This window comes from Idiotropiscis lumnitzeri, chromosome 7, assembly GCF_059441095.1.
Source record: "Idiotropiscis lumnitzeri isolate Australia: NSW breed Sydney's pygmy pipehorse chromosome 7, RoL_Ilum_1.0, whole genome shotgun sequence".
In the NCBI taxonomy this organism is placed as follows: domain Eukaryota; kingdom Metazoa; phylum Chordata; class Actinopteri; order Syngnathiformes; family Syngnathidae; genus Idiotropiscis; species Idiotropiscis lumnitzeri.
In genome coordinates this window covers 4949090-4977056 of record NC_142397.1, presented here as the reverse complement: position 1 = coordinate 4977056, position 27967 = coordinate 4949090, and the positions used below count along the sequence as shown (strand labels likewise).

The window sequence follows — 27967 nt, the reverse complement described above, 5'->3', positions numbered from 1 at the left end:
TTATTTAAATATTTGTCTCGACTTTCGTCTTCTTTAAACAATGGGCGTGACTGTCATGTGCCATTATTTTTCATTGGTCAATGGGGCACTTTTGTGGCGGATCCCTTCCTAACTCTGCCCGGCAACAGGTGTCCTGGAGAATACGTGTCACGTGGTCCCGGAAGTACAAGCTAACACCTGGCGGAAGCAAGTTAATTCTTCATTTCTAATTGTGATTTATAGATTCGCTGCAGTAAAATTAATTGGCCTGGCTTGAGGGGGAAATTAATGTCAAAATGTGTCACGTTGTTCAAGCATGACATCGAAAACTGCAATGAATAATAATATCACAGCCGGTGTTCTATTAACATGAGCGCTACCTCCCACCTACACGCACTCGCTTATGTAAGCGTGCGCGCTCAAGTCGAGTGAAGGGGGGGGTCCTTTTCGGCTGTGTGGACCCTTACGAAACACGGCCCCCTACGCACTATCCCACGCCTTCTTCTTCCACTTCCCTTCATATCCTGGCTCCTTGGCAGTGACTCGGCGTGGGGAAACACCTCCCGCGCAAACGCCATCCCTCCGAGGCGCGAGCACGGAGGCGGTGCTGTGCACGCTCCCGTGCCAGAGAGCAGTTAGAGGCACACCGAACAGAAGCGCTTCACTAGGCAGCCACGAGCTCCTCTGCGTTTTTTTGTTATTTTATTCATTCACATTTTGGACGTCTACCTCAGCGGCCAGGATAGTCGTGTGCGAGCTGGATGTCGATGCAGTGCCATGCCGACAACATGCTGGTGGATACCGAGGAGCTGCTCCCTTCGGCGGCTTAGACCAGCCGAGGACACCCGGTCGCAGCAGGTAGGAGGACGCAGCAAGACGCCCTCATCCTTTTAGCATGACATCACGTAACTCATTCATTATACTGCACAGTCAATGCGCACACACTGTTGTAATGCAGAAGCAGTCGCAAGTGTGGCAAGGTGATTGCTGGTGCTGGTGGTGGAGAGGACACACAGCTGTTGCGTTGGTCCTGCTCCAGGTCAAAGTCCGCCTGGAGAGAAGCTGCCCCAGTTAGCTGCTAACGACCACCTAAAGCAATACAATGCAACACATTTCCCCCTGGAGTTTGGGTTGCTGAAGGTGTTTCTCCGATATTATGCCTGATTATTCTTATCGGCACAGCAGTGCTTTCTGGTACAAATGCAACCTCAGTTAAGAACAAGGCAGCTTGGGTCGGAAGCAATATTACACTGTTTCATATAAAGTGACAAAACACGGAAATTTGACTATTTGGTCGTGCGCAAACTGACACTGTGAAGGCGGGTTAGAACTTGTGAAGTATGGCGAATACGAGTGTTTCGGTTCATTTATTAATCTAAGAATCCTGGACATATCAATTGATTGTTAAAATAATCATAGTTGCATCTCTAGTAGTATTTGTACTTCGGATTGATTGAAGATAAAGAAATAAAGATTTTTTTGTAGTTGACCATAATCTGATGGAAGTCGAGTCAAAGTCGATTAGTCAATGATGTCATTGACTTTTTCGCGCACTTTTTTGCGCTATGGACTGGACCTCTGCACACCAATCTGACATTGGCCGTCGGAAAGTCTGTACACGTCTGTTTGGTGTAGCATGCAACGTCGTAACGTCTGAGCCGTTGTTGGGCCGTCTAGAGAGAGTGTTTGGCCAATTCAACATTGGCTATCGGGACAAATGATCACTGCCATTGGCTGTTAGCTAGCAAATCAGTGCACTGGTCAAGAACGGGAAGTAACGAAAGCACACAAACGGTGAAATTTGAAGTTATTTCCCAAGAACTGAATCAAATTTGCTAATTTTCACATCTCCTCTATGGACATAGCGGCTGGTAGCACAGGAGAGCGCAAAGACGAAATAATCAATCTTATTCACGGAAGACCGCCGTTATTGGACATGACTGTTACGTATTGACTATCGCCCCCAATGGCATTCACGGGTACTACATCTCACGCATGCATGTGTTCTTTGGTCATTTTCCGGTCCAACGAGGCTGACTTGTAGGTCAACGTGACATTTGGCCACAGCGGCCGACGTCAGATTGGTGTGTAGAGGCCTTTAAAGCGACACAAGTGTTGCAATGTCGGTGTGTGTTGTACTCTAGGACCTAAGTAGATGTAAGACTTGCGTCACGTCACCTTGGTAGCTGGACATCCACAGATGATTAAAGTGCGGCCACGGCAGGAGATGAGCAAATTGAAAGACGTTTCCTGTCTTTGCGGCAATTTTTTTTCTTCTTGACAATCGTGACTTGTTTTTGTGGTTCAGTAATGAATCATGCAGTACCATATACTGGTGCGTCGCAGTTCTTCTGTTGAGCTCAATCGCTTGATATACGGTGGAGCGTCACTTTTTGTAATTCATCTATTTATTTTTTTGCAATGGTCCATGAATAGTATACATGTTACTCTGTCCGCAGATAGTTTTAGTTGATTTGATTTAATTCAGTCTCAACCAGTTTGTTGTCTGACAAAGGCCAACTTGATGTCAAAAGTGATGAAACAGGCGTACAGAACATTCAGAGAAAGATGCTCCCACGCCAATTGATGAATTGTGATCCCCCCCCCCCCATCTCAATCAAGGAAATGTCATCAAATGCAAATTCACAAGGTGCTAAATGTGCTAACTATCGAGCACACGGTGGCTTGCAGGTGATCGACGTCGAATTAGAAGCACACAGTAATTCAGTGAGAGTGCATTGTTGCGCCGCGGAATGCAGTCAACGCGGGCCGGTGGTGGAGAAGAGGCCGCCCGTTGCCATAGCAACCCCTCCCGTGCACACCGACAATTCCAGACTGAGGATGAGGTGGTGAGAGGAGGGAAATAAGCCTCCTAGGAACCTTATGACTCTCTCAATCTGCCCAGGGCGGCGTCATCGCCGCCCCTCCTCCTTTTCCGAAATTTTTTAAAGTGCACTTGTTGGGGAGAGTTGAAACGGTGGGGGCGCGGGGCTGGAGGGTTTACGCTCACATAATCTTTTCCAAATCTGACAGATTAACTCAATGTCATCTCACACGGCGGCTCAATCTCCTCGCTGTCGCACCCGGGCCAGAGAGCATGGCGATTAAGTACGCTCTGATTAAATTGTGGACAATAAAGCCACAAATATTTAATCAACACGCCCGTCTCTCACCCCGGATGACAATTTAAGCAGCCCCCCCCCCAACCCTTCCTCTCTAAAAATAGACCACAACGGCAACTTTTGCTAAAACTGTTGTAGACTCCAACACTGGTTACATCACTACACAGTATCGATGATCATTTGACTCCGTTCTAGTGGTGGAATTCAGAGAAACGCGTCAGCGACTAATCAGGTTCATCTCCTGATGTTTACCCTGAGAAAATATGTAAGCAGATATTCGTCCTGTCAAGACAGGAGCAGCTGAAGCACGTTCCATAAACAGCCCCCATGGAGTAGGCTTGTCCTATTTTTTTTTTTGCCATGTAGGCCATCAGATACATGTCTCCTTTTTAGTGTAGCTTTAAAAAAAAAAAAAGAACGAAAAAAAAGCCTTTTGAGTGATTTTTTTTCAGGTAGGCTGTCTTGTTTAATTGCGTGTGTCAAAGAGCATGTAGTTCGTTCGACGGTGATGTTTTCATGTCTAACTTTGTCAACGTGAAGCGTTTTATCTGCCTGAAGATCGACGTCTCGTCTCAGCCATTTCATTGGGTACCATGTGAGAATTTAATGAAATCTAATTGAACTGCTGTATCCAAATTTTGGACTTTTTATATTCTATGTATTATTTTATTATAGAAGAGGTATTCAAATGGGCTCATCAGTTAGGTTGTTAATTTCCACAAACAAACAATAGCGTCTATGAACATTTATTTATGTGCCTTGTAAATGCTCACAGCAGTTTAATGTCGCTTCTGGTTAGTTTACTGCTTAGTTGCACTTCGCTATTTTATTACTCTCTATTTTCCTCTTGTGTATTTTTTAGTAGGGACGTTCGATACCACTTTTTTTTTTCAGACTGATACCGTTACGGGTATTCACTCTCTGAGTACTTCATTGCCAAGTACTTTTGATGTGTTACATTTTATTGAACACAATCACAAAAAACAAAAACCTCTTTCTGACACAGATGATGATTTGATGTGTCCAACGGTCACAGTAGCGTGCTAAATAGTACTTAATCGATTTCAGATTCTTTTTGCCTTAAATATTGGTGGCTAGTTTCGGCAGCTTCCACGACAACCCGATACCTCGTATCGGTACTCGCCCATCCCTGTTTCGTGTTTTACCTTTTTCAGATGATTTGCTCTATTGAGAAAGTGCACTGCAACATTCCGAGAGCTGTTTCAGTCTTATGTGGATGAAAAACTCTACACACACCCGTTTTTGTGATGCTGGCTTACAAGTTAAAATTTTGTTTCATGGGAACATAAAACATTTTGCTAAATGTTTTGGGGGAAATTTGTTCTGGTTTGATGAAAGCAAGGTTGAACTTTTTGGGCCTAATTCCAGAAGGTACGTTTAGCGCGAAACACAACACGGCTCATCACCAAAAAACATAAACGCTACATTGTATCATGGTGGTGGCTGTTTTTCTTCAGCTGGAAGTGAGGCCTTCAGCTATTCAGCTGCATCCCAAGGATTTCACTTCCTCTATTTTCATTCACTTTGATGGTGGAAAAAGGTTTAAAATGATTTATTGCGGCTTCATTTTTTTATATCTCAAAAACCTGGCATGGGAATTGAGGAACCTTCGGTAGCTCCATGACAGCAGCCCTATGTTAAAAATATTTTGGAATTAACACATCATTTGAAACGGAGTGTTATTATTTTAATACAATTCTATAATTTGACCAAACAGCTGTGTGAAATGTTTTGCCCGGTGAAGCAGTTCACCTCATTTTTGCCTTGAGGACTCGTTTCAATTTGAGCATTCTCAACACGCACAGCTAAGCCTTCACATTGCAGAATACAGCATGTCCTCCGCATGCGATGCCGCAGTTTACAAGGCCAAGTAATGGACTTGTCTGCTGCATTTTTCCGACATGGAATTCCCATGAGGAATGCGCCGTAATTCCTGCTGCGTAGACAAGATATTGTAAATAAAGATAAGACCAAGGTGAGGCCTGCTCCTTTAACTCAAACTACACGTCAAAGGTATTTACAGTACTTGTTACAGAGGAGATAGTACAAAATGAATCGCGGTCGGGTCCTGCCCGTCCGCCTGCTTGCATTCTGCTGAGTCATCGGGCTTTTTGGAAGTCCGTCAACAGTCAGCCAGTGAGGCTCGAGGCCAGCCAGCGGCGTTCCTGGTGGGAACGTGCTCCAGTGATGAGTTCACTCGTGATGTTTCAATGTTCATTAGTGACCACCTCAAACTGCTTCAGCGTTTAAATGTAATTTAGCCTTAAGTGCTTTTTGTGCCCCCATTCCACGACTCTTTGTTTGTTGCCAAACATTCTTAGCCAAAGCTAGTTATGGGAAGATTCTATAGAGGACCATTAGGGAGTCTTGTTTCACTGTGTCAATGCATTCCTTCTGTTTGTTTACAGTACATAAAGAGAGGAGTAGTAATCACGGAGAGAGTATATCAGTCAGCTGATCGCTCCAGAAAGGCTTTTGATCTCATATACTAAAGGCCGCAGTAGTTCTTAATGGTGAACAATGAATCTAATTCAAATTGACACCTCAGTGGGGTAGAAGGCAATTTTCAAATTGAAGGCTGCAATTTGGAAGGAAAAAAATGCTTAATTTTAGTTGGTCTGTATACTTTATTGTATATTCTGTTTGTATACTTGTGTAGTTTCGGAATACGCTCATTCAAAAGGTTACATCTCATTGTTTCATGAAATATCTGGTTCATGATGTATGCTTTAGGACACATTTGATTGGTAGAATTTTTGAAGTTGTTGAAGTTAATGCTAAAAAGCATAAATGGGCACTTTGCCCAATTTGGATGGTCCGTCCTCCGTCCACAACCTGGGCACCCTTCCGTCATCGCCCCTCCGTCTTTATTCACAAATATAAACATCCTTCGTCTACGTCCGACTTTGTTCTTTCAAAGCTCTTCAGTTGCGTTTGGTCTGCACCGCTTCTCCTCACGAGGGTCGCGGGGAGTGCTGAAGCCTATCCCAGCTATCTTTGGGGTACACCCTGAACTGGTTCCCAGCCAATCACAGGGCACACAAAGACGAACTACCATCCGTGCTCACACTCATACCTAGGGGCAATTTATGGTTTTCAATTAACCTGACATGCATGTTTTTGGAATGTGGGAGGAAACCGGAGCACCCGGAGAAAACCCATGCAGGCACGGGGAGAACATGCAAACTCCACACAGGAAGGCTGGTGCTGGAATTGAACCCTACAACTGTGAGGCAGACGTGCTAACCAGTCATCCACTGTACCGCCTGTAAAGAATTGTATTCATTTATTGTTTTTATTTCTTAAAACTGTTTAGCGTTTTAAAATGTATCCAAAATGACCATCTTGGTGATTGGGTGAGGATAATGTCGTGGATCAAGTCGCGTTCAGTAGCTACAATGTCTTCACCGCGCGTCACTGTGATTAGATGCCATGAATAAAGGCTTTAAAAACAAAAACTGTGAACTGTACCTAAAAAGGCATGTTTGTGACAGCCATAGATGAATTGGTAGATACAACTTTGCGCTTACGGCAAAGCTAAACTAATGTCCATGGTTTCCTTTACCTTTGATGGGAATTTAATTCACCGTCATTATTTTCATTTGCCTCTACTACTACAACAGCTGGTTTGCTAGCCAACATACCCCATCCCCTTCAGCAAGTAGACCCCTCCCCCTCACTGAGCAGCCCAGCGTGCATCATCACCATGTCAGCTGGCAGCATCGTAGCATGACATCATCACATATTAACAGTCGGCGCCTCCTCGCCTCGAGAGGAGGCGAGCTCGCGAGTGGCTTCGTGTCTCGCCGACACTTGAGAGCCTCCCTTCTTCCCGCGCCCACCTACCTTAACGCACTCCCTCTCTCTCGTCTCCTCTTACGTTTCAGGCAGCGTGCGCTTGCAGGACGACGGCATCATGGAGGCAAGCAGCGTGGTTGCCGCGGTGATCGAGGATGCTGCCTCACGGCCCCGCGGCAACCTGGGAAGTAGTCACATCCATGAGGGGTGAGATCATCTATTATTCTCTGCACTCTAAACAAGTCTTATACAATCAGCATCACGACAAATAAATGTTTGCGTTTCTGCATGCATAACCATTCGCAGTCTTTTATTGCCGTGGCCAACAAGCAGCGCGACTTCACGTTGCAATGAGTAATTGTTCTCATGTCACTGAGCTCATCACCCTGAATAAGTGTGACAACGCCGTGGCCTGTCCCTCTCGTCTTTTTGTTGCTCATAAAAGTCTACCTCCCCTCTCCCCCCACCCCCACCCGAAGTCACTGAGTCACATTTGGAGTGAGGCTTTTGTGAGGCGCTCGACTCGTGGTTGGCCGCCTTTATGGTCGCCTGAATAGGTGAGCTCAGCACGTACAAAAGCCACAGAGAGGCTGCACTTCCTCTCTGCTTTGTCATGTCTCACTGGCGAGAATGTTAGTCTTATCAGTCACATGTCGGACGAGTGGGCCATGCAGTGCAGTGTCATGATTTGAGGGTGACACACGTTGTTGACTCACTTGCCCCCTCTGCTGAATTGAACAAGAATTGCATTTGTGTCAGATGGGAGAGGCTAATGGTCATTGTAAAAAAATGATTAGGAGGGAATCAGGTCGCAGGTGAGCTAGAACTTATGCCAGCCGACATTGGGCAAGTGGTTGGGTACATTTGTACTCGCGTTCACATCTCTGTACAATTTGAGTCTTCCTTTATCCCCGGCGTCTCAGTAAAAATAGGTCAAGCAAAAAATCTCAATTGCCTTCTGTATTGGCCTTGAACTTTTAAATAATGCTCTGCAGAGAGCACCGAGTGTCTATTAGGTCTTTATTATATGTATTATTCTTTTTTTTCTTTTTAGCTCAAATTTGCAGGCAACCAGTCTAGGGTGTATCCCAGCTCTTGCCCAAAGTCAGCTGAGATAGGTTTCAGCTCACGCGTGATCCTAATAAGCATATACGGTATATAAAAAAAAAATGGATGTATGGGTGATTCTTTTTAACATCTTTCACTTTAAACTCCATCGTGAAAATCAGCTTTTTCGATGCCATATCTACTCCGTGGGCATATTTTGATGGAATCTGTTCAGGCTCATGATTACCCGCAAATTTATATTACACCATATGGAAAGCGCTTTGTTACAGCTCCAGCTCTTGTGAAATGCGCTATATAAATAAAGTTGTATTGTATTTTACGACTTGAGGATGCTGTGACCAATGATTAACAGACTCCGGTTGTCAGAGCTTGTGCCATAATGTCTTACTGCTTTAAGCCCAATTTATTTACCGTGAGAGCAATAACACAGCTTTTATTGTCTAAATGAGAACACACAACTCCAAATAGTTCCTTATTTGGGTCAGTAACAAATGGTACGCTGATGAAGAGACTGATAAAGAGACGGCTTTTCTCTCGAAAACCTTCATCTCCGTTTTGTTTTCCTGCAGAGACGTGGCACCATTCAGTCAGCCAAACAAAGACCATGTCTTACCTCAAGCTACCAGCAGCAGTCCAACAGACGAGAGACAACCACAAGAGATACAGGTATGCACGCACACGCACAATGGCCCGGCGCGTCACAACATGGCGATAATGAAGACGAACAGGTCACATGGATGTTGCGTGAGAGTCATCAGTCAGTTGTGTGAACAGGTGTACATCTGCAATGACATAACGCCTCCTGAAAGTGTGCTCTTTTCCAAAAAGCGCGCTTTGTTGTTGAAAGGTGATGTCATTGCCCTATACAGTTTGTTATCTAAGTGCTTTTTACGTCAAGCGTCTTGCATGCAAATATAACGCTGGAAGCAAAAAAAAAAAAAACAAAACACTAAGTGCACTCAGAACTTGCGTCTGCATCTCTTTGTGGACATGATCATCCAGTTGGTTGAGTATGAGTTGATGAGACGAGCTCAATAAATTTACGTCTGATTTTAATATTCAAACAAACGCCAACATACTGCAGACTTATTAAATGTCAAATCCGCAATAAATCCACTTGGTCGGATGCAAAGCTCAAACAAGATGAACCTGATCACCAAAGGGCTGTTAGTGTTTGTATGCCTGATCACTGTGTGGCCGTTTCTGCAGTCTGTGTCGTGTGCTCCGACAAGAACAAGGCAGTAGTTGGCAACAAATTAATTTTATTGCAAAATTAAATGTACCGTATTTTCCGGACTATAAGACGTGACTTTTTCCCTAGATTTTGAACCATGCAGCTAATTCAACGGTGCCACTTTTCTGTCGATTTTTCTTTCACCATTAGGGGCGCTCTATAGTTCAGAAAATACGCTAAATAAATCTCAATTTTTTTTTTCTCTTGGGTCTGTTATGTTTTAATGAGCAAAGTTGTTGCCGTGTTAAAAGGCTTCGTTTTAAGAATCTGTTTATGTACAATCACAGTACAAATTTTTCCTACAAACTAAATTGTCTGTGTCTGGTGCGGCTTGTATATTGTTATTTATTTATTTATTTATTTATTATGATTATTATTATTTTTATTTATTTTATTACTAGTTTTATTATTTTTTGCTGCAGCTTATATACAGGTGCGCCTTTTGGTCCGGGAAATATTGTGTCTTGTCCGTTCGCAATTGTGTAATACTTGCTACGATGGTGTACTGCACAGGAAGTCATATAAAAAGAGAGATTTATAAGATTATTATCCTTTATTTTAATTCTGAGGGAGGAACACTGCCATTTGGACTCAATATTTTATTTATTTATGTTCAATCACCTAAGATTAGGTATATATTGCATGCTGCACACCAAAACATAATCTCATAAAATCTTTATTCTTGCTTTGCAACAAAGGTGCATTCTCATCCCATAATGGCAAAAATTAGGATGTTTGTTGCATGATTTATCGCTGGTCAACTTCAAGTGTCAAGCGTAGCTGGCGTCCATGTTTGTCGTATTTGTTTGGCAGGCACGGAGTGATGACATCACCGCAGAGCCCCTCCTGCGCTCCTGCGTCAGTACGGCGAGCATGAAGGTCAAGAACATGAAGAAGTAGGTGCTCCCTGCTATTACTGGCTGCAAATCAGGCCTCTTATCCAGGCCAGCGTGATGAGCTCGGCCCCCCCGTCGTGCTTTTTCACATTCTCGTCCTTGTTGCTTTTCCGTCCATCACGGCATCAGAATAGTGAGGTCGTGCTGTTGTGCTCTGTGTTTGTAGACTGACTTTTCCCAGAGGTCACTTCCCCCGACTGGCAGAGTGCGCACACTTTCACTACGAGACTGCTGACTTTGGGAACGTTGAGGTAAACCCCTTTGGAAAAAAACATTTTCGAATTTAAAATTGTCAAAGGCATCAAAGAGTTGGTCAGGGTTCATTCGCAAAATGTTCACCAGACATTCACATTTTAGTGATTTTTCTTGTCGCAAGGAATTTTTTTATCTTGCTCAAAATTCCTTGCAACAAAAAAAGTACAGGCGTATGTCCACCGGACTTCTGACGAAATTTTGATGAACATTTGCGACCTTGAACGGACCCTGATGTGAAATTGCATTTTTCTACCTTCGCCAACAGTCGGAAAATGTTCACCCCTAAACGGTTTAGAGGTGTAAGTGATCCAGTTTCTTATTTTTGACTACATTTTAGACCAGTTAGGTTCAGCAATATCAAATCGCGGCTGTCCTGTGAAAAACACGTACGTCCATTTTTGTAATTTTTTTTACATTTTTACGTTAACTCTGTGGTTTGGACACCCATTAACATAAAAAAATGGAATAATAAAAAAAAAATGGGCACACGTAGTTTTCTCATGACAGAGACGATATATAACATCTATCACTTTTTTTTTTATTTGTATCACTCCTACCAGTTTGTTAGCCCTCTCAGTTGTAATCTCTTAATCCAACTCCCGCGAGCGCTTTAAACCCGTGATCTCGCCTATTAGTTTGACAATAAACCATGCATAAGCATGGAATCATCATATGAGTTTAAAAGTTGACATCTCAAATGTGGCTTCTGTGAAATTTAAAGAAAATTTCGGTGGTAACTATGCTAAAAGCACAGCTCCGCTATGCTAAGATAAAAGTGCTTCAAACACTTTCTCACCATCTTCAATTGTCTTCCATCCGTTTTCTTTTCTGTCCACTGGATTCGAAGAGGCTAGGCTAACTGCTATCTTAAATGGTGACATTGTTGTGATTACAAACTCTTCTCTTTGCCATTTTTATTGTGGTGAATGACTTGTGAGACACGTTACCCAAAAACTGAAACCAACTATTTTCTTGGAAGCTTCAGGTTTCATTTTAACACCCATTTTACATGACATGTCACTAAGTTAGCTTCAGATAAATTAGCCAAAACCTCCTGACCTAATAGCTTTCCAGAACTCTTTTAGCTGGAGCTCAAGGCTCTGTGACACGTATTAAAATTCCACCATGGTATGTCATCCCATTTGCATGCTAATGTTACATTGTTTTGCGTTTACTCTGATATTAGCATTCATCTCTTGCCTCAACATAGTAACCGGGTTTGCTCTTTAGGCAGTGTCCCAATTTAGGTAGGTGGCATTTGAAGGACAATTGCGCAAACACTGTGCCCGTCTGGACTGTGTGTGAATCCAGCCGAAGCGAGACCACCCGACTGTGGATATTAAGGACATCAGATGTGCAATTTGTCCCTCCTTAAAGGGTACGACAAAGCTAATCTGAGACTTAGGGAGATGTCAGTCAAGGCGAGTTTGCACACTCCCTTGCCCCCTGGGATAATTGCAGTCACCTGTGTTTGCGCGTGTGTGTGTGGGCTTGTGTGTGTGTGTGTGTTTGGCTGTAAGGGTGGGCCGCGGTTGTTTGGTTCAGATGCAGTCAAGTGGATGTGGCTGTTGAGTCAAGCGTGTGCGTCTGTAGTTCAGGTTCTTTGCCTGCAGAGGGCAGCAGTTGTATTTTGTCCTCAAGCAGATTTGCGTTGAATGCCACTAATGGACACTTAACAAATACTGCCCACGGGGGAAGAAAGGCAGGAGAGATTTTTCCGTGTCAGTAGTGCCGTGTGGAGTCCAAACACAACGCAGCGATCAACGCCGTGACGTCACACTACGGCATGGGGGAGGGGGTTGAAGGATCAGGAAGCGCACAAGGGCAGCGAGGACGTCCGCTGCCTGAGAACAAGCCTCCTCCCCTTAATCATATCCAATCACAGCCCTGACGCACTGCCAGTGATGCTTTCACGGCAGCCGCTTCCAGGTCTTTGCAGCTCTGCCCGAGACGAGGACCCGCGTTCGTTGACTGCCAAGCCGCCTTTTGTGGCCAGAGAAAGAAGCGCTGTTTAGAAGGAGGGAGGCAGGGATGAGCGGGATGGAGGAGGGGGGAGCGCACAGGACAGGGAGGAGGGGAGTCTGAAAGGGGGTGAGACACAGTGCGAAGCATCCTCGTCTCATATTGGTGTTTTGAATGGGAGAATATGCGGCCAGTGGGGAGCATCGTTTTATGAATCAAACATTTTTTCTTTTTTTTTTCCGTGGAGCTTTTGTGAGGTTCTGCTTCGTCCAGCATTAGAGGCAGGTAACATGCACGTCTGCTGGCCTTTGTGCTGACACGCTTCTCTTTATTGAAAACTTTATTGATTGTAACCCTTGCCGGGAACTTTGTTTTTGCGTGATCACTTGTTTTTTATTTTTTATTTTTTTGCAGGATTAGACACAAAAAGCAAAGGAACTGGTTTAAAATTTCGTTTGTGAATAATGCATGGATCTGATGCTGAGCCAACAAAGAGTCCAGCTAAATTTGTTTGTTATTCCTTCTTTAAATATAATAACAAGGTGTACAGTTTTGGCACTGATCCATTTTAAGTTTCTTCAGTCTTGACAGAGTTGAATTAACTGTGCTTAAAAGGTTGTTTTTTTTTGTGTTGTTTTTTAATTGCCTGTTTATTGTTTAGCGGGATTACTATGCATAACATTACACTGATTTACACAAATGCTCTTTTCGTATAAGTTTAAACCAAGACTATTTTATTTCCGATTCATGTCAAATGTTTCATACTTTTTTTTAATTTAAAAAAAAATGAAGCGAATTCATGAATATCAAAAGACTACTACGATCTGGTGGGAATCCAATTTGCCTTTGTACAGTTCAGTTAAGATTTACAAAGTTTTGCGCCTGTATGCGCACATAACAATTGTTTTACATTTTTTATTTTTGGTCAAATTTTGTTCAGAGTTGCAAACAAGTGAATGGATGTTCGCCAGAAACAATGTTAATGGTCACAAAGAGTTTTTCTTGGATGCTCCTCCTCCATCCGCCCCGTTTAAACGCCACTGAACGGCACAACCAAATTACAAGATTTCAAAGACGTGTGTGATTTGTTTGTGGTTTTTCTCGGCAGTATTAAGTAAAAAAATATGAATTAATTTGTTGACAAATTAAGATTGTCTTAGCCCGAGGGCGGTGCTGTTTGCAATGCAAATCTTACCTTTCTGCTCTTCTTTCACTTTAATCTTAGTGTGAATTTTTACCCGTTGATGAGCTGGTTTAATCCCACCTCTCATCATCTGCCTTCAGAGCTCCGGCTGTTGCTACTTACTAAATGGTTGTTCTTTTCTTTTTTTCACCGACACGGCGTCTCTCATTGAGTCTGGTCCTTTTCACCACCTCGTAGCAGTAAACTGGGTCGCCGTGTGTTGTGTAACCGCCCGTCTCAATGTGCTTCAAACTGTTATAAATAACCAGACGCTCCCTCGACTCGTTGCTTCCACATCTGATAATGTATTCCCAAACTGTTTTTTTTTTTTTTAGTCTACTCAGAGCATTGCTAAAGAGGATCGGAAAAAATGGTTAAAGCGCTTATATCTCTGCAGCTTATGGAATTAATTATGAATTTCTGACAGTACGATTGATGAATTGAGGATGAATCTGATCTGATGACATGTAAAGGACTTTATCTGATTATTTCTTTGTCTGAGCTGAGTTTTTCTTGATTTGTTCTGAACTCCTGCTTTCATCTTCTTCTTTCCTAGCTCGCCTTTGCAGCAGGGCAGAGTGAAGGACCAAAGGGGGCCCAGGACTCCAAAGAACTTCTCTTTCTGGTCCAGATCACCTGCCAGGTACTCTTGCCTTGTAACTGCAGCCCCTCACATCAAAACGTCAGCGTCTTTAAACACTTTGGTCTTCTTCCAGGCTCGAAACTGGTTGGTGAAGAGATCCTACGAAGACTTCCGTGTGCTGGACAAACATCTGCACTTGTGCATCTATGACCGCCGCTACTCGCAACTCACCGAGCTGCCCAAATACGACCCAGTGAAGGACACGGCCGAGGTATGGCACATCTACTTTTTCTCATCAGTCACAAGGGGTGTCCCGAAACAACATTTTCCACTTCCGATCCGATACTGATATTGTGGTCTAGAGTAATGTCCGATTCCGATATCGTCCGATACGATATGAGTAGTAGACCCGTGTCTTCCGAACATGGGGTGCATCTGACTATTAAATGGATACATATATACCTGTTAAAAAAGGCACTTAATAATGTCATCAACGTGTCGTAATATTAATGTAACTTAATTACTTTTGTATTGCTGCAATATCAGACATGATGAAAGAAATTGATACAAAAAATCATTATAATGTTTATTTTTAAAGTTTTTTTTCGAGGAAGCCTTCGCACCCCCCAATTTAAATCCAAAGCACAAGAAATGCAAAGAAGACCATTTGTGCACCATGCAGCTGAGACAGGCAGACAGACCGAGACAGCAAACAGACAGGTCGATAGATAACTTCATCTCGTGAAGGAAAGTAGCACCACGACCTTTTTTTAAATGTACCTGTAATTTGATTACGTTTTTTTTCTGCAACAGTATTGGAATACAGTTGCAGTTTTTTTTGTATCCTGAATACATAATGCCTGTGATGCACGATCACACAGATGCCTGCTGTCGGCCACAGCTCTCGCCCAAGCATTCACGCGCAGACTCGATGACATCGCATTTTGGCATTTGGATGTACACACACATCACGCTCATTTGTTTATTTTTTTATGCTTGCAAGTATTTTTTTTGTGTCTTTTCAATGTATTGAATGTTCTTTACAAGTTTGAAGTGTGCTTTAGAATGGAAGCCTATGGAAGGGTTACAACTATTCGAAAATGTTTTAATATGGTCTCTTGATATTGCAGAAATTCAGTTGAATGTGTGGAATATATCTTTTCTATTCTTTTCAGTCCGTAAACAAGATGTTGGCCACCTACTTGTCCCGCTTCTCCGTCATCGCTGACAACAAGATCAACTGTGGTCCAGTCCTAACATGGATGGAGGTACGAAAGCATTTTCTCTTTGTGAATCAAGTACATAATGCTCCTAATATCAATGTGGCGACATGTTTCGAATCAAATCGTCATCCAATATTGTCCAAAGTGAATAAAGACTGCGATCGAATGTTGTAGATTGACAACAAGGGGAACCATCTGCTGGTGTCTGAGGAGGCGTCCATCAACGTTCCTGCTATCGCCGCCGCCCACGTCACTAAACGCTACACAGCTCAGGCCACCGATGAGTTGACCTTTGAGGTAACAACACCTCTCAGATATGTCAGAAGATTTGTGATCTACAAAAAACAAAGTTAAAAGTGCATCTTAAGGGGCTAATGTATGTTGAATTAAATGTGTAATGTAGGTGTCTTCCGTTCGTTCCGTCAGGTAGGAGACATCGTTTCCGTCATTGACATGCCACCCAAAGAGGACACAGGCTGGTGGAGAGGCAAACATGGATTTCAGGTAAAAAGGCCTTTTGGGATTATTTTTATTTCCCTTACAATATATTTTTGATAATCAGTATATATATATATATATATATATATATATATAAAATATATATAAAATATATGTCTATATTAAAAAAAAAAAGAAATGGGACCAGACACTCCCATTGAACCCCTTCTGGAAAACAAACACTTTTTCTTAATTCGGGTTAACAATTGGAAAGGTCTTGCATGTTTCTGTATGTGAAAGAAATAAAAAAAATATGTTCATCCAGTTGTGTTCCTCTACAATCGTGTTTGTCAAACAGGTTATTACTTCAATCCCCACAATATTTTTAAGTGAAGTTATTTCCAAGATCCTTGCTGACTGCTGGCCACATTTCAACCTTTTCTCCCCTGAAGCAACTCCTTAGCCTCGCGCTCACTGACCTATTTCACTTGATACACCCCCTTGCCCACCATGATGGCCTTTTCATCTACGGTACACTCTCCTTGAAAGTATATTAACGTGTGTTATCACTTCTCAGGTTGGTTTCTTCCCAAGCGACTGTGTCGAGCTGATAAACGACAAGATCCCTCCCAGTGTTCAAAGCTCGGTTCCCAAACCAGGTACCCTGCCCCCCCCCCCTTTTTCTTTACTGCATAATTTATGCACAACTTTCTCCCGGGATGAGAGCCAGATTTTAGTTTCTGTGTTGTGATCGTCAGTATGTAAGAAGCACGGCAAGCTGGTTACCTTCCTGAGATCTTTCATGAAGTCGCGGCCACCGCCGCAGAAGCTCCGCCAGCGCGGCATCCTCAGGGAGCGAGTGTTTGGTTGCGACCTGGGCGAACACCTCCACAGCTCGGAACACGAAGGTGAAATGAGGTTTATTACTCCACGGTAGAATTAGAAATAGAAAACTACCCAACAAATAAAGAAATAAATCACAAAATGCTTGCCATTATAAACTCCAACAATGAAATGTATATCGCCAAACGAGAGTAGCAGCATTAGCCGGCACGTGTTAGTCAGATCAATTCGGTGTTTGTTTTTAATCCTCTCAAAGGATTTATTCATAGTGAGGGGAATAAAAAAAAACAAAAAAAAAACGCTTAATATCACCAGCCACGTTCATCCATTTACCAGTTTTGGAGTGCAATGAAACATTAACGCTCTTGATGACACATGCTGTGTCATTACATAAACTTGTCGAAGGTGTGCAGATCGTCTGTTGTAAAACTAATCGCGTTCAAGATGGGATTAAATAGCTCCTATTTGGTCTCTGCCTTCATTCAGTCCCTCAGGTTGTAAAGAGCTGTGCCGAGTTCATCGAGAAGCACGGCGTGGTGGACGGAATCTACCGACTGTCCGGAATCTCCTCCAACATTCAGAAACTCAGGTTGGTGCTAAAGAATCCATTTTTAGCCAGTGCTTGAGCTTCTTGAAAATGTTTACATTTTGATTAATAAATTCTACTTTCCATGCTATGTACATGATCTTAAAATAACCCAGAAGCAATAATTGTGCAATTCAAATTCAAATGCGTAGATGGCCAGTCGGCTGACTCCCACGCTTTTCGGTTCCTTATCTCATGGTTATCATGTGTCCACATTCAGGCACGAGTTTGACTCGGAGCAGATTCCCGACCTGAGCCGAGATGTCTTTCGACAGGATATCCATTCGGTAGGCTCCCTCTGCAAGCTCTACTTCAGAGAGCTTCCCAACCCTCTGCTCACCTACCAGTTGTACGACCGATTCTCAGTGAGTGCGAGCGTTTGCAAATGATACTAAAAAAAAATAGTGCTGCTCCTTTTCTGCGCGACTTCTGCAAAATACAATGGGAGTGTTGTGCATGCTAAACAAATAGAAGCGAGAGCATGAATGACATTCTAAGCCTGTCCTTCTCGCCTCACAGGAGGCTGTTTCTGCCGCCACAGATGAGGAGAGGCTGGTTAAAATCCACAACGTCGTCCAGCAGCTCCCTCCTCCTCATTACAGGTCTGCTTCACAGCTCAGTGGCGCACACTGCTGGCTACAACTGGAACTTCACGTTACTAAATTACAAAATATTTTTATTAAATATAATTTTATTTATATAGCGCATTTCACAACAGCTGAAGCTGTAACAAAGTGCTTTCCATATGCCGTCATGGAATAAACACTCACCTAAATTTATACAATACATCAAATGACATTTAGTAAAATACTACTTATAATGCTTTTTATACAGTAGTTGACACACTTTGCCCCTTTTTAATTTTTTTTTTAATCTTTTATGTTTTTCCTACTTGAATGGCAACTATAATAATACTTTATGACAATTAAATTTTTGGCATGTGTCACATGCATATTACACAATTTCGAGTGTTTAATACATCTCTAGTACTGTCTCTCCGTATATTGTGCAGGTTTTCCCACAGGAAGTGACCAGCGCCTTGTGCGTATCAACTCTGCATGCTCATGACAAGAAGCAAACCCGATATGTTTTTCCACTTCACTAATGTTGACATTCAATGTCAATTTGTTCTTGTGTGCAGGACGCTAGAGTACCTCATGAGACACTTGTCCCGTCTGGCCACCTTTAGCTCCAGCACCAACATGCACACTAAAAACTTGGCCATCGTGTGGGCACCGAACCTGCTGCGGTGAGTCACAGATTAAAGTGTTCATTGCCAGTCGTCACAGTCCTCAACTGGGTCGGGTCATTCAAGTGCTGTCAGTGTCTTGAATAGCTTGTGACACTCTGAATGCACGTTTCAGGTCCAAACAGATTGAGTCGGCCTGCTTCAGCGGCACGGCGGCCTTCATGGAGGTGCGCATCCAGTCCGTGGTGGTGGAGTTCATCCTAAACAACACCGAGGCGCTCTTTAGCACCAAGCTCAACGCTATCATTCGGGAAAGCGTCGGTGAGTCGGAAAACCAAACGCATTGGTGTGTTCTGTCCACAAGGTGGCGCTGACTCCAAGAACTGGTCTCCTAGGTAACAACACCTTATCCAGACCGAAGTCTCTGCTGGTGTGCTCCCCGTCCACCAAGTTGCTGTCGCTGGAGGAGGCTCAAGCACGCACTCAGGCTCAGCTGAGCCCCCCAGCCACCACCCCCTGCCTGAGCCACAGTGACTATATCGAGGTCGGGGAGGGACCCGGGGCTCTGACGGGCAAGTTCCATACGGTCATTGAGCTCCCGCTGGAGAGGTGCGTTCAGGGATCGTCTCACTCTTTTTTTTTGGTTATTTATGATGAGTTAACATAGCTTCATGGAAATAATATTAGCATTGGGATGAGCCCCACTTTATTTATTTATTTATTTTTATGTAGTGTCAAGCGGGTTCCAAGCAGAGCCAAGAAATCTCCTGTGGGAAACTGGCTCTCCTTCTTCCACCTGGGAAAGTCTCACTCTGTGTCCAAGCGTAAGCTGAAGCGACACCCCAGCGAGCCCAACGAGATAAAGAGCATCGCACTGCCAGGTGGGCTCAGTGACTCGGCATCGTGACCTGTTTTTCCATTGCCGCATACTACTCACATTTTTTTTGCTGAAATAGGTGGGAGAGGTGACAGCGGCACTTTGCGCTCCGCAAAAAGTGAAGAATCTCTCACCTCACTGCACAATTTGGAAGGTAATTACAAATTAATAAAGTCTACTACTGGATATAATGCATAAATTGCTTTTGTCATCAATCTGAAGCTGAAGCTGCCTTGGTTATGCATTCCAAATGTCTTATGTGTGTTGAAGGTTGTGTTCTCGGAAGAAACCTATAGATGTTTTAATTCCCCGGCTGACACACTTTTCAACTTGAACTACAAATTACTATTACAAGTATGCATCATTTAAAGTAGGGGGTGAATAATTTTTAACGACAGTGTTTGCTTAATTTCCACTTTTGTATCTGCAAATCAGCACTCATAATGTGAAATTGTTTACTTAAAATGACGTTGTCAAAATGAAAGTAATTGATGTGACCCTTAACATGTTCACACTTATGATTAGTTGAAACTGTATATTTGCAGAAGTTGTGATCCCAAACACTTTGATATCAATTCTTTTTTTTTTTTACAGCATTACTATTGAAAGTAAATGGCTTCCAGAATTGCGCGTGGATGTCATCTTGCTGACAACAAAATTTGTCAAGCAATCAGTAGACTAAAGCCGTTTTTTGGCTTGAGCTTTTTAGTAGCCATTCGGAAAAAAAACTCTTTGTAAATTTCACTAACAAACAGGGCTAAACCGAGCACTCCCTGACCTGTCAACATCTTTGAACATTTGATGTGTAACGTCAGCCTACTTCCTTGACACCAATTACAATTGCCAATTAAAATGATACTGTACAACAAGGATGTGTAAAATAATGAACAATGTGTTGTCTTGACATCATTTTCGATATCACCATATTTCCGTGGAAATGGTCTTGATCGTCACAAAGGTTCCATCTGATCTTGTTTTCCTTCTCCAGGAGAGCCTCCAAAGTACCAGCAACTCCGCCCCCGCTCCACCAGCGAAGCTGTGCCCGCATCCAGTAGAGACAACTCGTTCCGAACCAGAAGCAAACCTCCGTTCAGTCAGAACGGCGCTGAAGAACTTTCACCTCCACTGCCGGAGGACGACATTGACCTCTATCCGCCCGTTGCCGGAATGTCCTCCTTGGACTTTGACCCCATGTCCTTCCAGTGCAGCCTGGCCTCTGCGACTCCTCGGGCGCAGCGCAACAGGGAGGGGCACAAATTAAGAAGGGGCGAGTCAGACGCCGCCACCTCCCTGAACAACATCAACAGCCCTGCACAGCTAAGAAAGGGTGATAAGGCCACTCCCCCCCCACCAAAAGATGTTCAAGATTTAGCATCTGCCTCACTTCCACCTCTCACGTCTTCTCCCCTCACAGCAGAGACGCGTGAAGCTCTGACGGCAGATGGGAAAGAGCCCCGAGCACCTTACCGACATTGCAGCCCACGCAGCTCAGCGAGCCAAGTGTTGACGGACTCCGCGCATACCTTGCCGGATCCAGGTCAGTATGACTCTCCTTTAAAGCCATCACTTCTTGTACAGTGCATCCACAAAGTCTTGGCATTGCTTCACTTTTCCTACATTTTGTTGGCACAGCCTCATTCCAAATTGTTTTTCCTCAAAATTCCATGCACCAAACCCCATCGATACAATGTTTTTTTTTTTCTTTTCTTGGAAATGTACTCAAAAATAAAAACGAACAAATCCTTTTTTAGCAACAAAGTTTGCTTCCAAAATGTTTGGTCCACCAAATTCCTTCCATTTCTTCTCCACTGAGCCATGAGCTAAGCGCAGTCTGTCAGTCACAAAACTGTCGTCATGTTGTCATTATGGGATGTTTGTAGAATTTTGAGGATTCCATGTTGGAATGAGGCTGTAAGATAAAATGTTAAAAAAAGTTAAGTTCTGCCAATACTTTCTGCATGTAGTTAGCATTTCCATGTAGATTCTTATGAAAGCTTTTGTGTCCTGTCCCATCATGTCTTACCATAGCTTTGTTTGTCCTGTCATACTGTAGCGTTGTTTGTCTTCTGCCCCCCCAGGAGCAGATAGACTTATGAGTTCAGTGTCTATTCTCCCTCCTCACCCTTCCCCGACGAGCGCCGCACGAAAGCTGGCTCTGGCGCTGGCCGAGTCGGCGCAAAAGGCCAGTGGCGGCTCACAGAGAAGAAGAAACCACCCGGCCCGCCCTCTCCAAAGACAGGAAGCTGAGGACAGGCCCACTCGCCCGTCGGCCCTCGATCTCAAAGCGTGCCCGCAGATGTACGCCGCCCCCCCGCAGTGGCAAATGCCGCTGCACGTCCTGCCCGCACACCTCTACTCGCAGGCGGCGGACGCACCGGAGAGTAACTTCACACCCAACGTCAGCCCGCTCGGCTCAGGCAGCCTGGACTCCCGACATGGCGACGTCACACCGGAGGAGCCCACCTATCAAAGCGTGGGCGTCTCAACTCCCACCGAGCCCGTCTGTTCGCCGCACAGCCCCTTAGCTTCACCGGTGTACGCCAACGCCGACTCCATCAACATCTTTAACTTCCGCGCCGTTCTCGCCGAGACCTCCGTGCCCGCCTCCATCGACGAGGTCCTCCCGCGCTCTTTTCATTCTCCGTCATTCCGCCACTACGCCTACAAAGCGCTCGGCCCGCTCGACGACGTCTACCGCAACCCGCGGCATCAGCCCCCGCGTCCGATTTACTCCGGACGACTCGCCCGCTGCCCTCGACCCGACGCTCTGCCCCGACACCTCTCGGGGCAAAGACACGTGCACAGGCAGTCCTCAGAGACCCGCTATCCTGCCTCTGGCTTAGGACCTCCCATGTCACCTCAATACCGACGCTACTACAGAGACGAGCATCTCATGAGCGCCGGCCAGCGACAGCAAGGCCTCTGGCAGAGGTGTGAAGACGGCTTCGCTCTCCACCCCGCCATCAGGAGGGCGCGCTCCTTCCACGCCCCACAGATTAGTCGCTACGAGGTGGCCGCCACCGACGTCCTGCCCCCTGACTTTTACCCTGAGCAGGAGGCGGCTTATCAGAGGCTGCTTCAGCCCCACTTTGAGGATGTTCATGTGCAACAAGTGCTGTGTAACCCTTACCCGGACTCGAACCCGAGCGACTGCTCCCGATATCCTTTAGATCCTTTCCAACGCAACAGTATCCGCTACGGTCAGCCTTACAGGACGCGTTCCACCAAGGAAAGAGCTCCGCCTGAGTTCTATTACTCCCCACGGCACAGTCGCCCTCTGGATCGGGAGCTGTTCATGGAAAGCGAGGACTTGCTAGTTTACCAAATGCATGAGAATAAAAAAGTGTCTCCCTGCGAAAGTCCAATATCGCCGGCTGGCTCGACAGGAAGAGAGATCATGCACATAAGGAGTAAGTCGGATCCAGGAAACGGGATGCTATCGGACGGCGGAAGGGAAAGCCAAAGCGCCGTCAAAGCCACGTCGCCCACGTCTCACCAGCTGCGTCAAGTCCTCCTGAACGAGCAGCATCAGCAGGCGCCACTTCGTAAGATCCCCTCGCTGCCCGAGAGGGGCTTTCGCGAGCTGGGCGACAGAAGCCAAATGGACCCTTTCAAGAAAGCTCGCGGCGGCATCCTCCGGCGGCCCGAGCGCTCGCAGAGCACCCGGGAGAATCGCCACCAACATCATCACCGTCTCGCCAAATCGCCTGTGGACGGGGAACATACCGGATCCTTTTCCTCTCAGCCCAACAGAAGGACTCAGAGCACAAAAGTGCGCCCTCCGCAGTACGACCACATGGCGGGGGGCTTTTACGCCGTTCCCAGGCCTAAACCCACAAAAGCCACGAAAGCCGGGCCAGGGTACTCGCCGGCCCCGGACGTCACCACCACATCCTCCTCCGTTGCCGTCGCCGCAGCTCCCCATGGGCACAGGCTGCTGTCCAAGGCTCTGGCTCAGGAAGCTTTTTATCAGTCGGCAGTCAGGACACACACCGGCGTCCGTGAGTGACGCCCACTGCTTTTTATGTCAATGCACAGTGGGGCCAAAGGAGAAGAGCACTTTATCCTCTGCCAGACCATCCGACTGTTTTTTTAAGCCTTTTATTGAACCTGCTGGAGCTGCCCAAAGCTGCCACTATGGGGGGACGCATGCTGCTAGTGTCACCTTCACAAATGCTTCTTTTATTTTAAGCAGAACGATGGAACCAATGGCCCATATTTGACCTGTCATGCAATCTTAAATACAAAGAGATAAAACAAACATCACATTGTTAAATAGCCACTCTTATTTGTCACTAATGACAAATATATGCATTTTCCAATTTTACAAAAATAGATTTTTAAAACAGTCGGAATATATATATTTGTTTCAAGCAGTACATATCTGAAATAGTCATTTGAAACATAAAAAGAAAAACATATTTCACAAAAATCGAATTTATATTTCTTGTCATTTTAAACTACTTCAGCCTTAATTAGACGTATCAAATATGAATCATATTTTGGTGATTTATTTAGAATGTGTGTATGATATGAGAGACACAACTGGGGCTGCAGTGATTAATTGAGTAACTTGATGAAAAGAAACGTTTAAGCGAAGTTCCTGCCTCGAAGCTTTGCAAGGATCATGTTTCATTTCCTAGCTCATCTAACAATGGACCATCGTTGGTTAGAAAGTGTTGTAGTGCCCCACAAGTGGTCACGGATACACACTGCTGACGATGAGAAGAAAACACACAACTTGCGCAGAGTCACAACTGGCTCGTGGGTTCTAGCCAGTTTGCAGCCGGCTAATTCTACACTGCCGTTCGCTGTCGCCCACGTCACTCACCAGGCTAAGTCCCAGTTTTGAAAGCCATTCACACTCAAAGTCACATAAGCTACATTAGAACGTGAGAATGGCTACCCCAAGTGTAAAAAAATAAACAATACCTGCATGTTATTGTGACTAATAATGCAATTTTTTTTGCACGTTAATTGATGGGATGATCAGTAGAATACTCAATACTCAGTTTTCCTTTTACAACACCATTATGTATTATTATTATTATTATTATTTTGACAAATGAATAAGTGAGGGCTTTTTAAAAATGGATGGTCCATGATAGGTCAAAGGTTCCCCATCTCTGCTTTGGAGTCTTACAATTCCGAAGACAAAATGGCTCTCGTGTTTTATTTGCATACAACGAGGGAAGACAAGGTAAACTTTAATGATTTGCATCTCAAAATGTATGCTTAAGAATCTGTATAGATATTATTTTTTTTTTAAGTGTTGTGCTGTATGTCTTGTATAAAGACACGCAGCTAACTAAAAACATGGCAAATGTACTGTACATGTCTCATTGCAGTCGACTCAGCTCAGACTGGAAGCACTTTGTAAGAAAACACATTGTCTTAATGCATTGGTGTGACGTCTCCTTCAAACCTCTTGATAGAAACATTTGATATATTTTTCTGGGTGGAAACACAAATGCTTGCTTGCTTGTTCGGGATCTTCCCTAAATGGAAAAATGAGCACTTTTTTTCAAAAACAGGAATCAACCTCATTGTGATTGCTGATTTCTTTGATGTTTTACGCTACTAGTATATATATATATATATATATATGTATGCTCTCTACTTTCGATTGATGCAGCTCGCCCTGTGAGAAGTCTATTTTTGTCTATTGCTGTTTAGTCACACAAATGGTGGACCTGTGACATAAATGATTATTTATTGTTTTACTCTTTTAAGTTATGTAGAGGAGTTTATTCTAATAAGACATGTTCAATACATTTAATTTCTAGTGCTTGTCTTAAAAGAGAGAATAAATATATTATCATGCATTACAAATAACCGACCATAATTTTATTAGCGTTTGAATCATACTGAGCGGTGTTTCAAACATTTTTTTTTTTACCTTTCACCCAATGTCTTAGTAGTGCTCTCGGTCGCTAGGTGGCGGTCTAACACTTCAGACAGGCCTTAACGCCCACAGCGGTTTGATTTGATCGCCTTTCTGTGCATAGAGGATCATGGATGACTCACTGCTTTTAAATAGTTTCTCGGGAGACGTGCAGAATGTGTGCATGCTAATGACATCCGTATGCGGCCAATGTAGCATATTTGTGGTCATGTCAATGGTCACGGGCGTTATGTGCAGTCATTGATTATTCATGCGCATATTGACATTCAAAGCGCATGCTCACTGTTCTCCTTCTTGTCTCATAAGCAACACGTTTCCATTTTCATGGCAATGGAGGTTGAAGGCAAATTATTTATGGCACACTAGAAGAAACCACACACACACACACACACACGCGCACAAGCGGCCTCTAGCAAAATGTTCAAAAGCAATCTCGTTCTATAGGCGCGATCGTGGTACAGCGCAGCCAGATAAGGCACATGGTTTATTCAGCAAAGAATAGTTCACCTTGTTGACCGCAATCTATAGATGTTCTGCTTTATTAAGTCTTCTTTTTCTATAGGGGGAATTGGCTTGAGAAGGGTTAAAACATGTTTTTACATTCTTGGAAACTTTACAAACTTTCCAATGGGGAAGGTAAAAGATGAACGTGTTACACTAATACAGATGAGAGGACTTTAAAAAAATCTTTAGGTTTACACATAGTACCTCACACAATCAAATTATTTCAGTAAATGTTTCAATTAGAATAAAACGTTTAAGTAGTAATACAATTTAACGTGTGAGGGACACGAACCTCATTTTAAAGAGTACAATTAATAAGATTCCAATTATTACTTTAGTTAAAACACAATGAAAAGGCCACGAAAGATGCAGAAAATCCAGCGCGCGTGTGACGTCACACCAAGATGGCGACGACAAGCTGGACGTAAGTATTGGTCGTTTCATTTTTATTATTCAAGTAAGAGTCTCACGGCACACAAAAGCCACATGTGTTGACATGTTTACATGGAGTCAAAGAAATATAATATGTAAATATGTCATAACGCGTGACGTCATCCGCGGACGCGAAGGCTCCCGAAGGACCCCGTTCACATCTAGCAAACCGTCCCTATCACCTATGCAGTATCGGCACCGACACCGGCTGGCTTATATTGAAAGACAGTGACAAGTGAGGAGTGAGGTTTACTGTCTTCTAAACATTTTTTTGATTGACAGTGCTGGTAACACTGGTATGTGACGAAGTTAGCGTGTGACGACGCTTTCTATCATTTTGGGGCACGGTAGCCAACCCCAAAACAAAACAAACAAAAAAAAAGGCAGCCAACCCCAAAACGGAAATCACGTGACCTGTTTGGCTCTTTACAAAATTTCCAATATCGCAAAATAAACACAAAAACATAATGCAAATAATGATTTGATAAAAATGCACTGCTTGTAAGAGTTAAATAATATTGTACTTAACTAGAAGTTTCTAAACCTTTTTGCAGATGAAATGCAAACGCAACGTACTAAAAAAAATTGAACACAACTGAACTGTTTAGGCAGTGAGTATTTTAGGAGTCAGCGCACCACTATTGTTATTTTTACCACACTTTGAGAATCACCGCAATTTGTTATTGAATCACTGTGCATAAAAAAATGTGATTGCAAGACATTATAGGTGAAGTTCCCCTGTAAAGTAAGCTGCATAAGTTTTCAGCTTATTCCCATAAAACGCGTCCCAACGTGACCGTAAAAACATTCAAAAACTCTTTGAAGCGATGTGAGGAGAGTTCAAGCGCGGGCATAGGTAACTTTGACCCGTGTGAGAAATGATTGCGGAACATCTGCTATTGTCCAGATGTTGAGACGCGGCAGGTGCGAGTTGGAAGGTGACGTCGGATCACCAGGGAAGCAGCCAGAACTGCAACGCCAAATGCTTCTTTGTGCAATTATTGTCCAAAAAGATTTAGTGCTTTGTTCGTCATGTTCGTTTACACATCTATATTGTTCTTTCCATTGCAGACTTTTCCAAAAAAAAAAAGCAATAATAATTAAACTAATTATCTAACCGGTTTGAGATTCAAATCAATGATTTAAAAAATAGCTACCCATGCAAATAGTGTTTATTTAAGAGAATAATTTGGCACACAGTGTAAGCTGCTCCTTTGAAGAAAATCCGTGTTAAATCCATCAGACGCTTATTTTGGAATCCATCAAAATGTGCCTTTTTTTTTTTCTCGCCTTCCGATGAAGCACGCTGCATCCTTGTCATTGTGCACATCGTGTAATGTAACAACAGGTTGCAATTGGATCTTTAAAAATAGACACTTCAGCGGCGCAAACTTTCAATACTGTGTGAGAGCTCAGTGGCCAACACCACTGGTCTGATGCTTTGAAATATGTAAGGAAATAATGAACTCTGTTTTTTCTTTGGCTTTTTGTTCATCCCATTTGAAAGTTTGCATTTCACAACTTACAATGCAGTTTGGATTTTCAATGCTTGTTAGGACTTTACATGATCATCATTGTGTCCATTGGGGGGGGGGCTCATCTAAGAATAATATTTTAATCATGAACACGCTCCGTGTTATTTGAATGATTTCATTTCATTGTTACATTTGTGAATTGGCAAATCATCTGCCTTTTAAAGAGAAAACGGTGAGAATGAGGAGACAATGTTACTGATTGAGTGATCAAGCTTCAAGATTGCTCATATGGCATTCAAGCTTGGATTCGTTCCCGATGAATCACTTTTAAAGAAGACATGATCATCCGTAGTGAAATTTGAGAGTCAATGGCAAAGCTTGACCTTTGCCACAA

The 27967-nt window shown here is 43.7% G+C and overlaps 1 protein-coding gene across 1 annotated transcript; it reads left to right on the top strand.

Moving 5' to 3' along the window:
* The first annotated feature begins 139 nt into the window (after nucleotides 1-139).
* On the top strand, nucleotides 140-25086 carry arhgap32a (Rho GTPase activating protein 32a). Its single transcript, XM_088300983.1, has 23 exons — nucleotides 140-837; nucleotides 7010-7127; nucleotides 8558-8654; nucleotides 10036-10118; nucleotides 10285-10369; nucleotides 14075-14161; nucleotides 14235-14372; nucleotides 15277-15369; nucleotides 15499-15621; nucleotides 15751-15828; nucleotides 16340-16421; nucleotides 16521-16670; nucleotides 17092-17194; nucleotides 17412-17556; nucleotides 17711-17793; nucleotides 18333-18440; nucleotides 18556-18701; nucleotides 18776-18989; nucleotides 19113-19261; nucleotides 19337-19411; nucleotides 20246-20584; nucleotides 20672-20794; nucleotides 21336-25086. Exons 2-23 carry the CDS (start codon nucleotides 7039-7041, stop codon nucleotides 23264-23266), a joined length of 4521 nt encoding a protein of 1506 aa, XP_088157109.1. The 5' UTR covers nucleotides 140-837; nucleotides 7010-7038; the 3' UTR covers nucleotides 23267-25086.
* Nucleotides 25087-27967: the final 2881 nt, after the last annotated feature.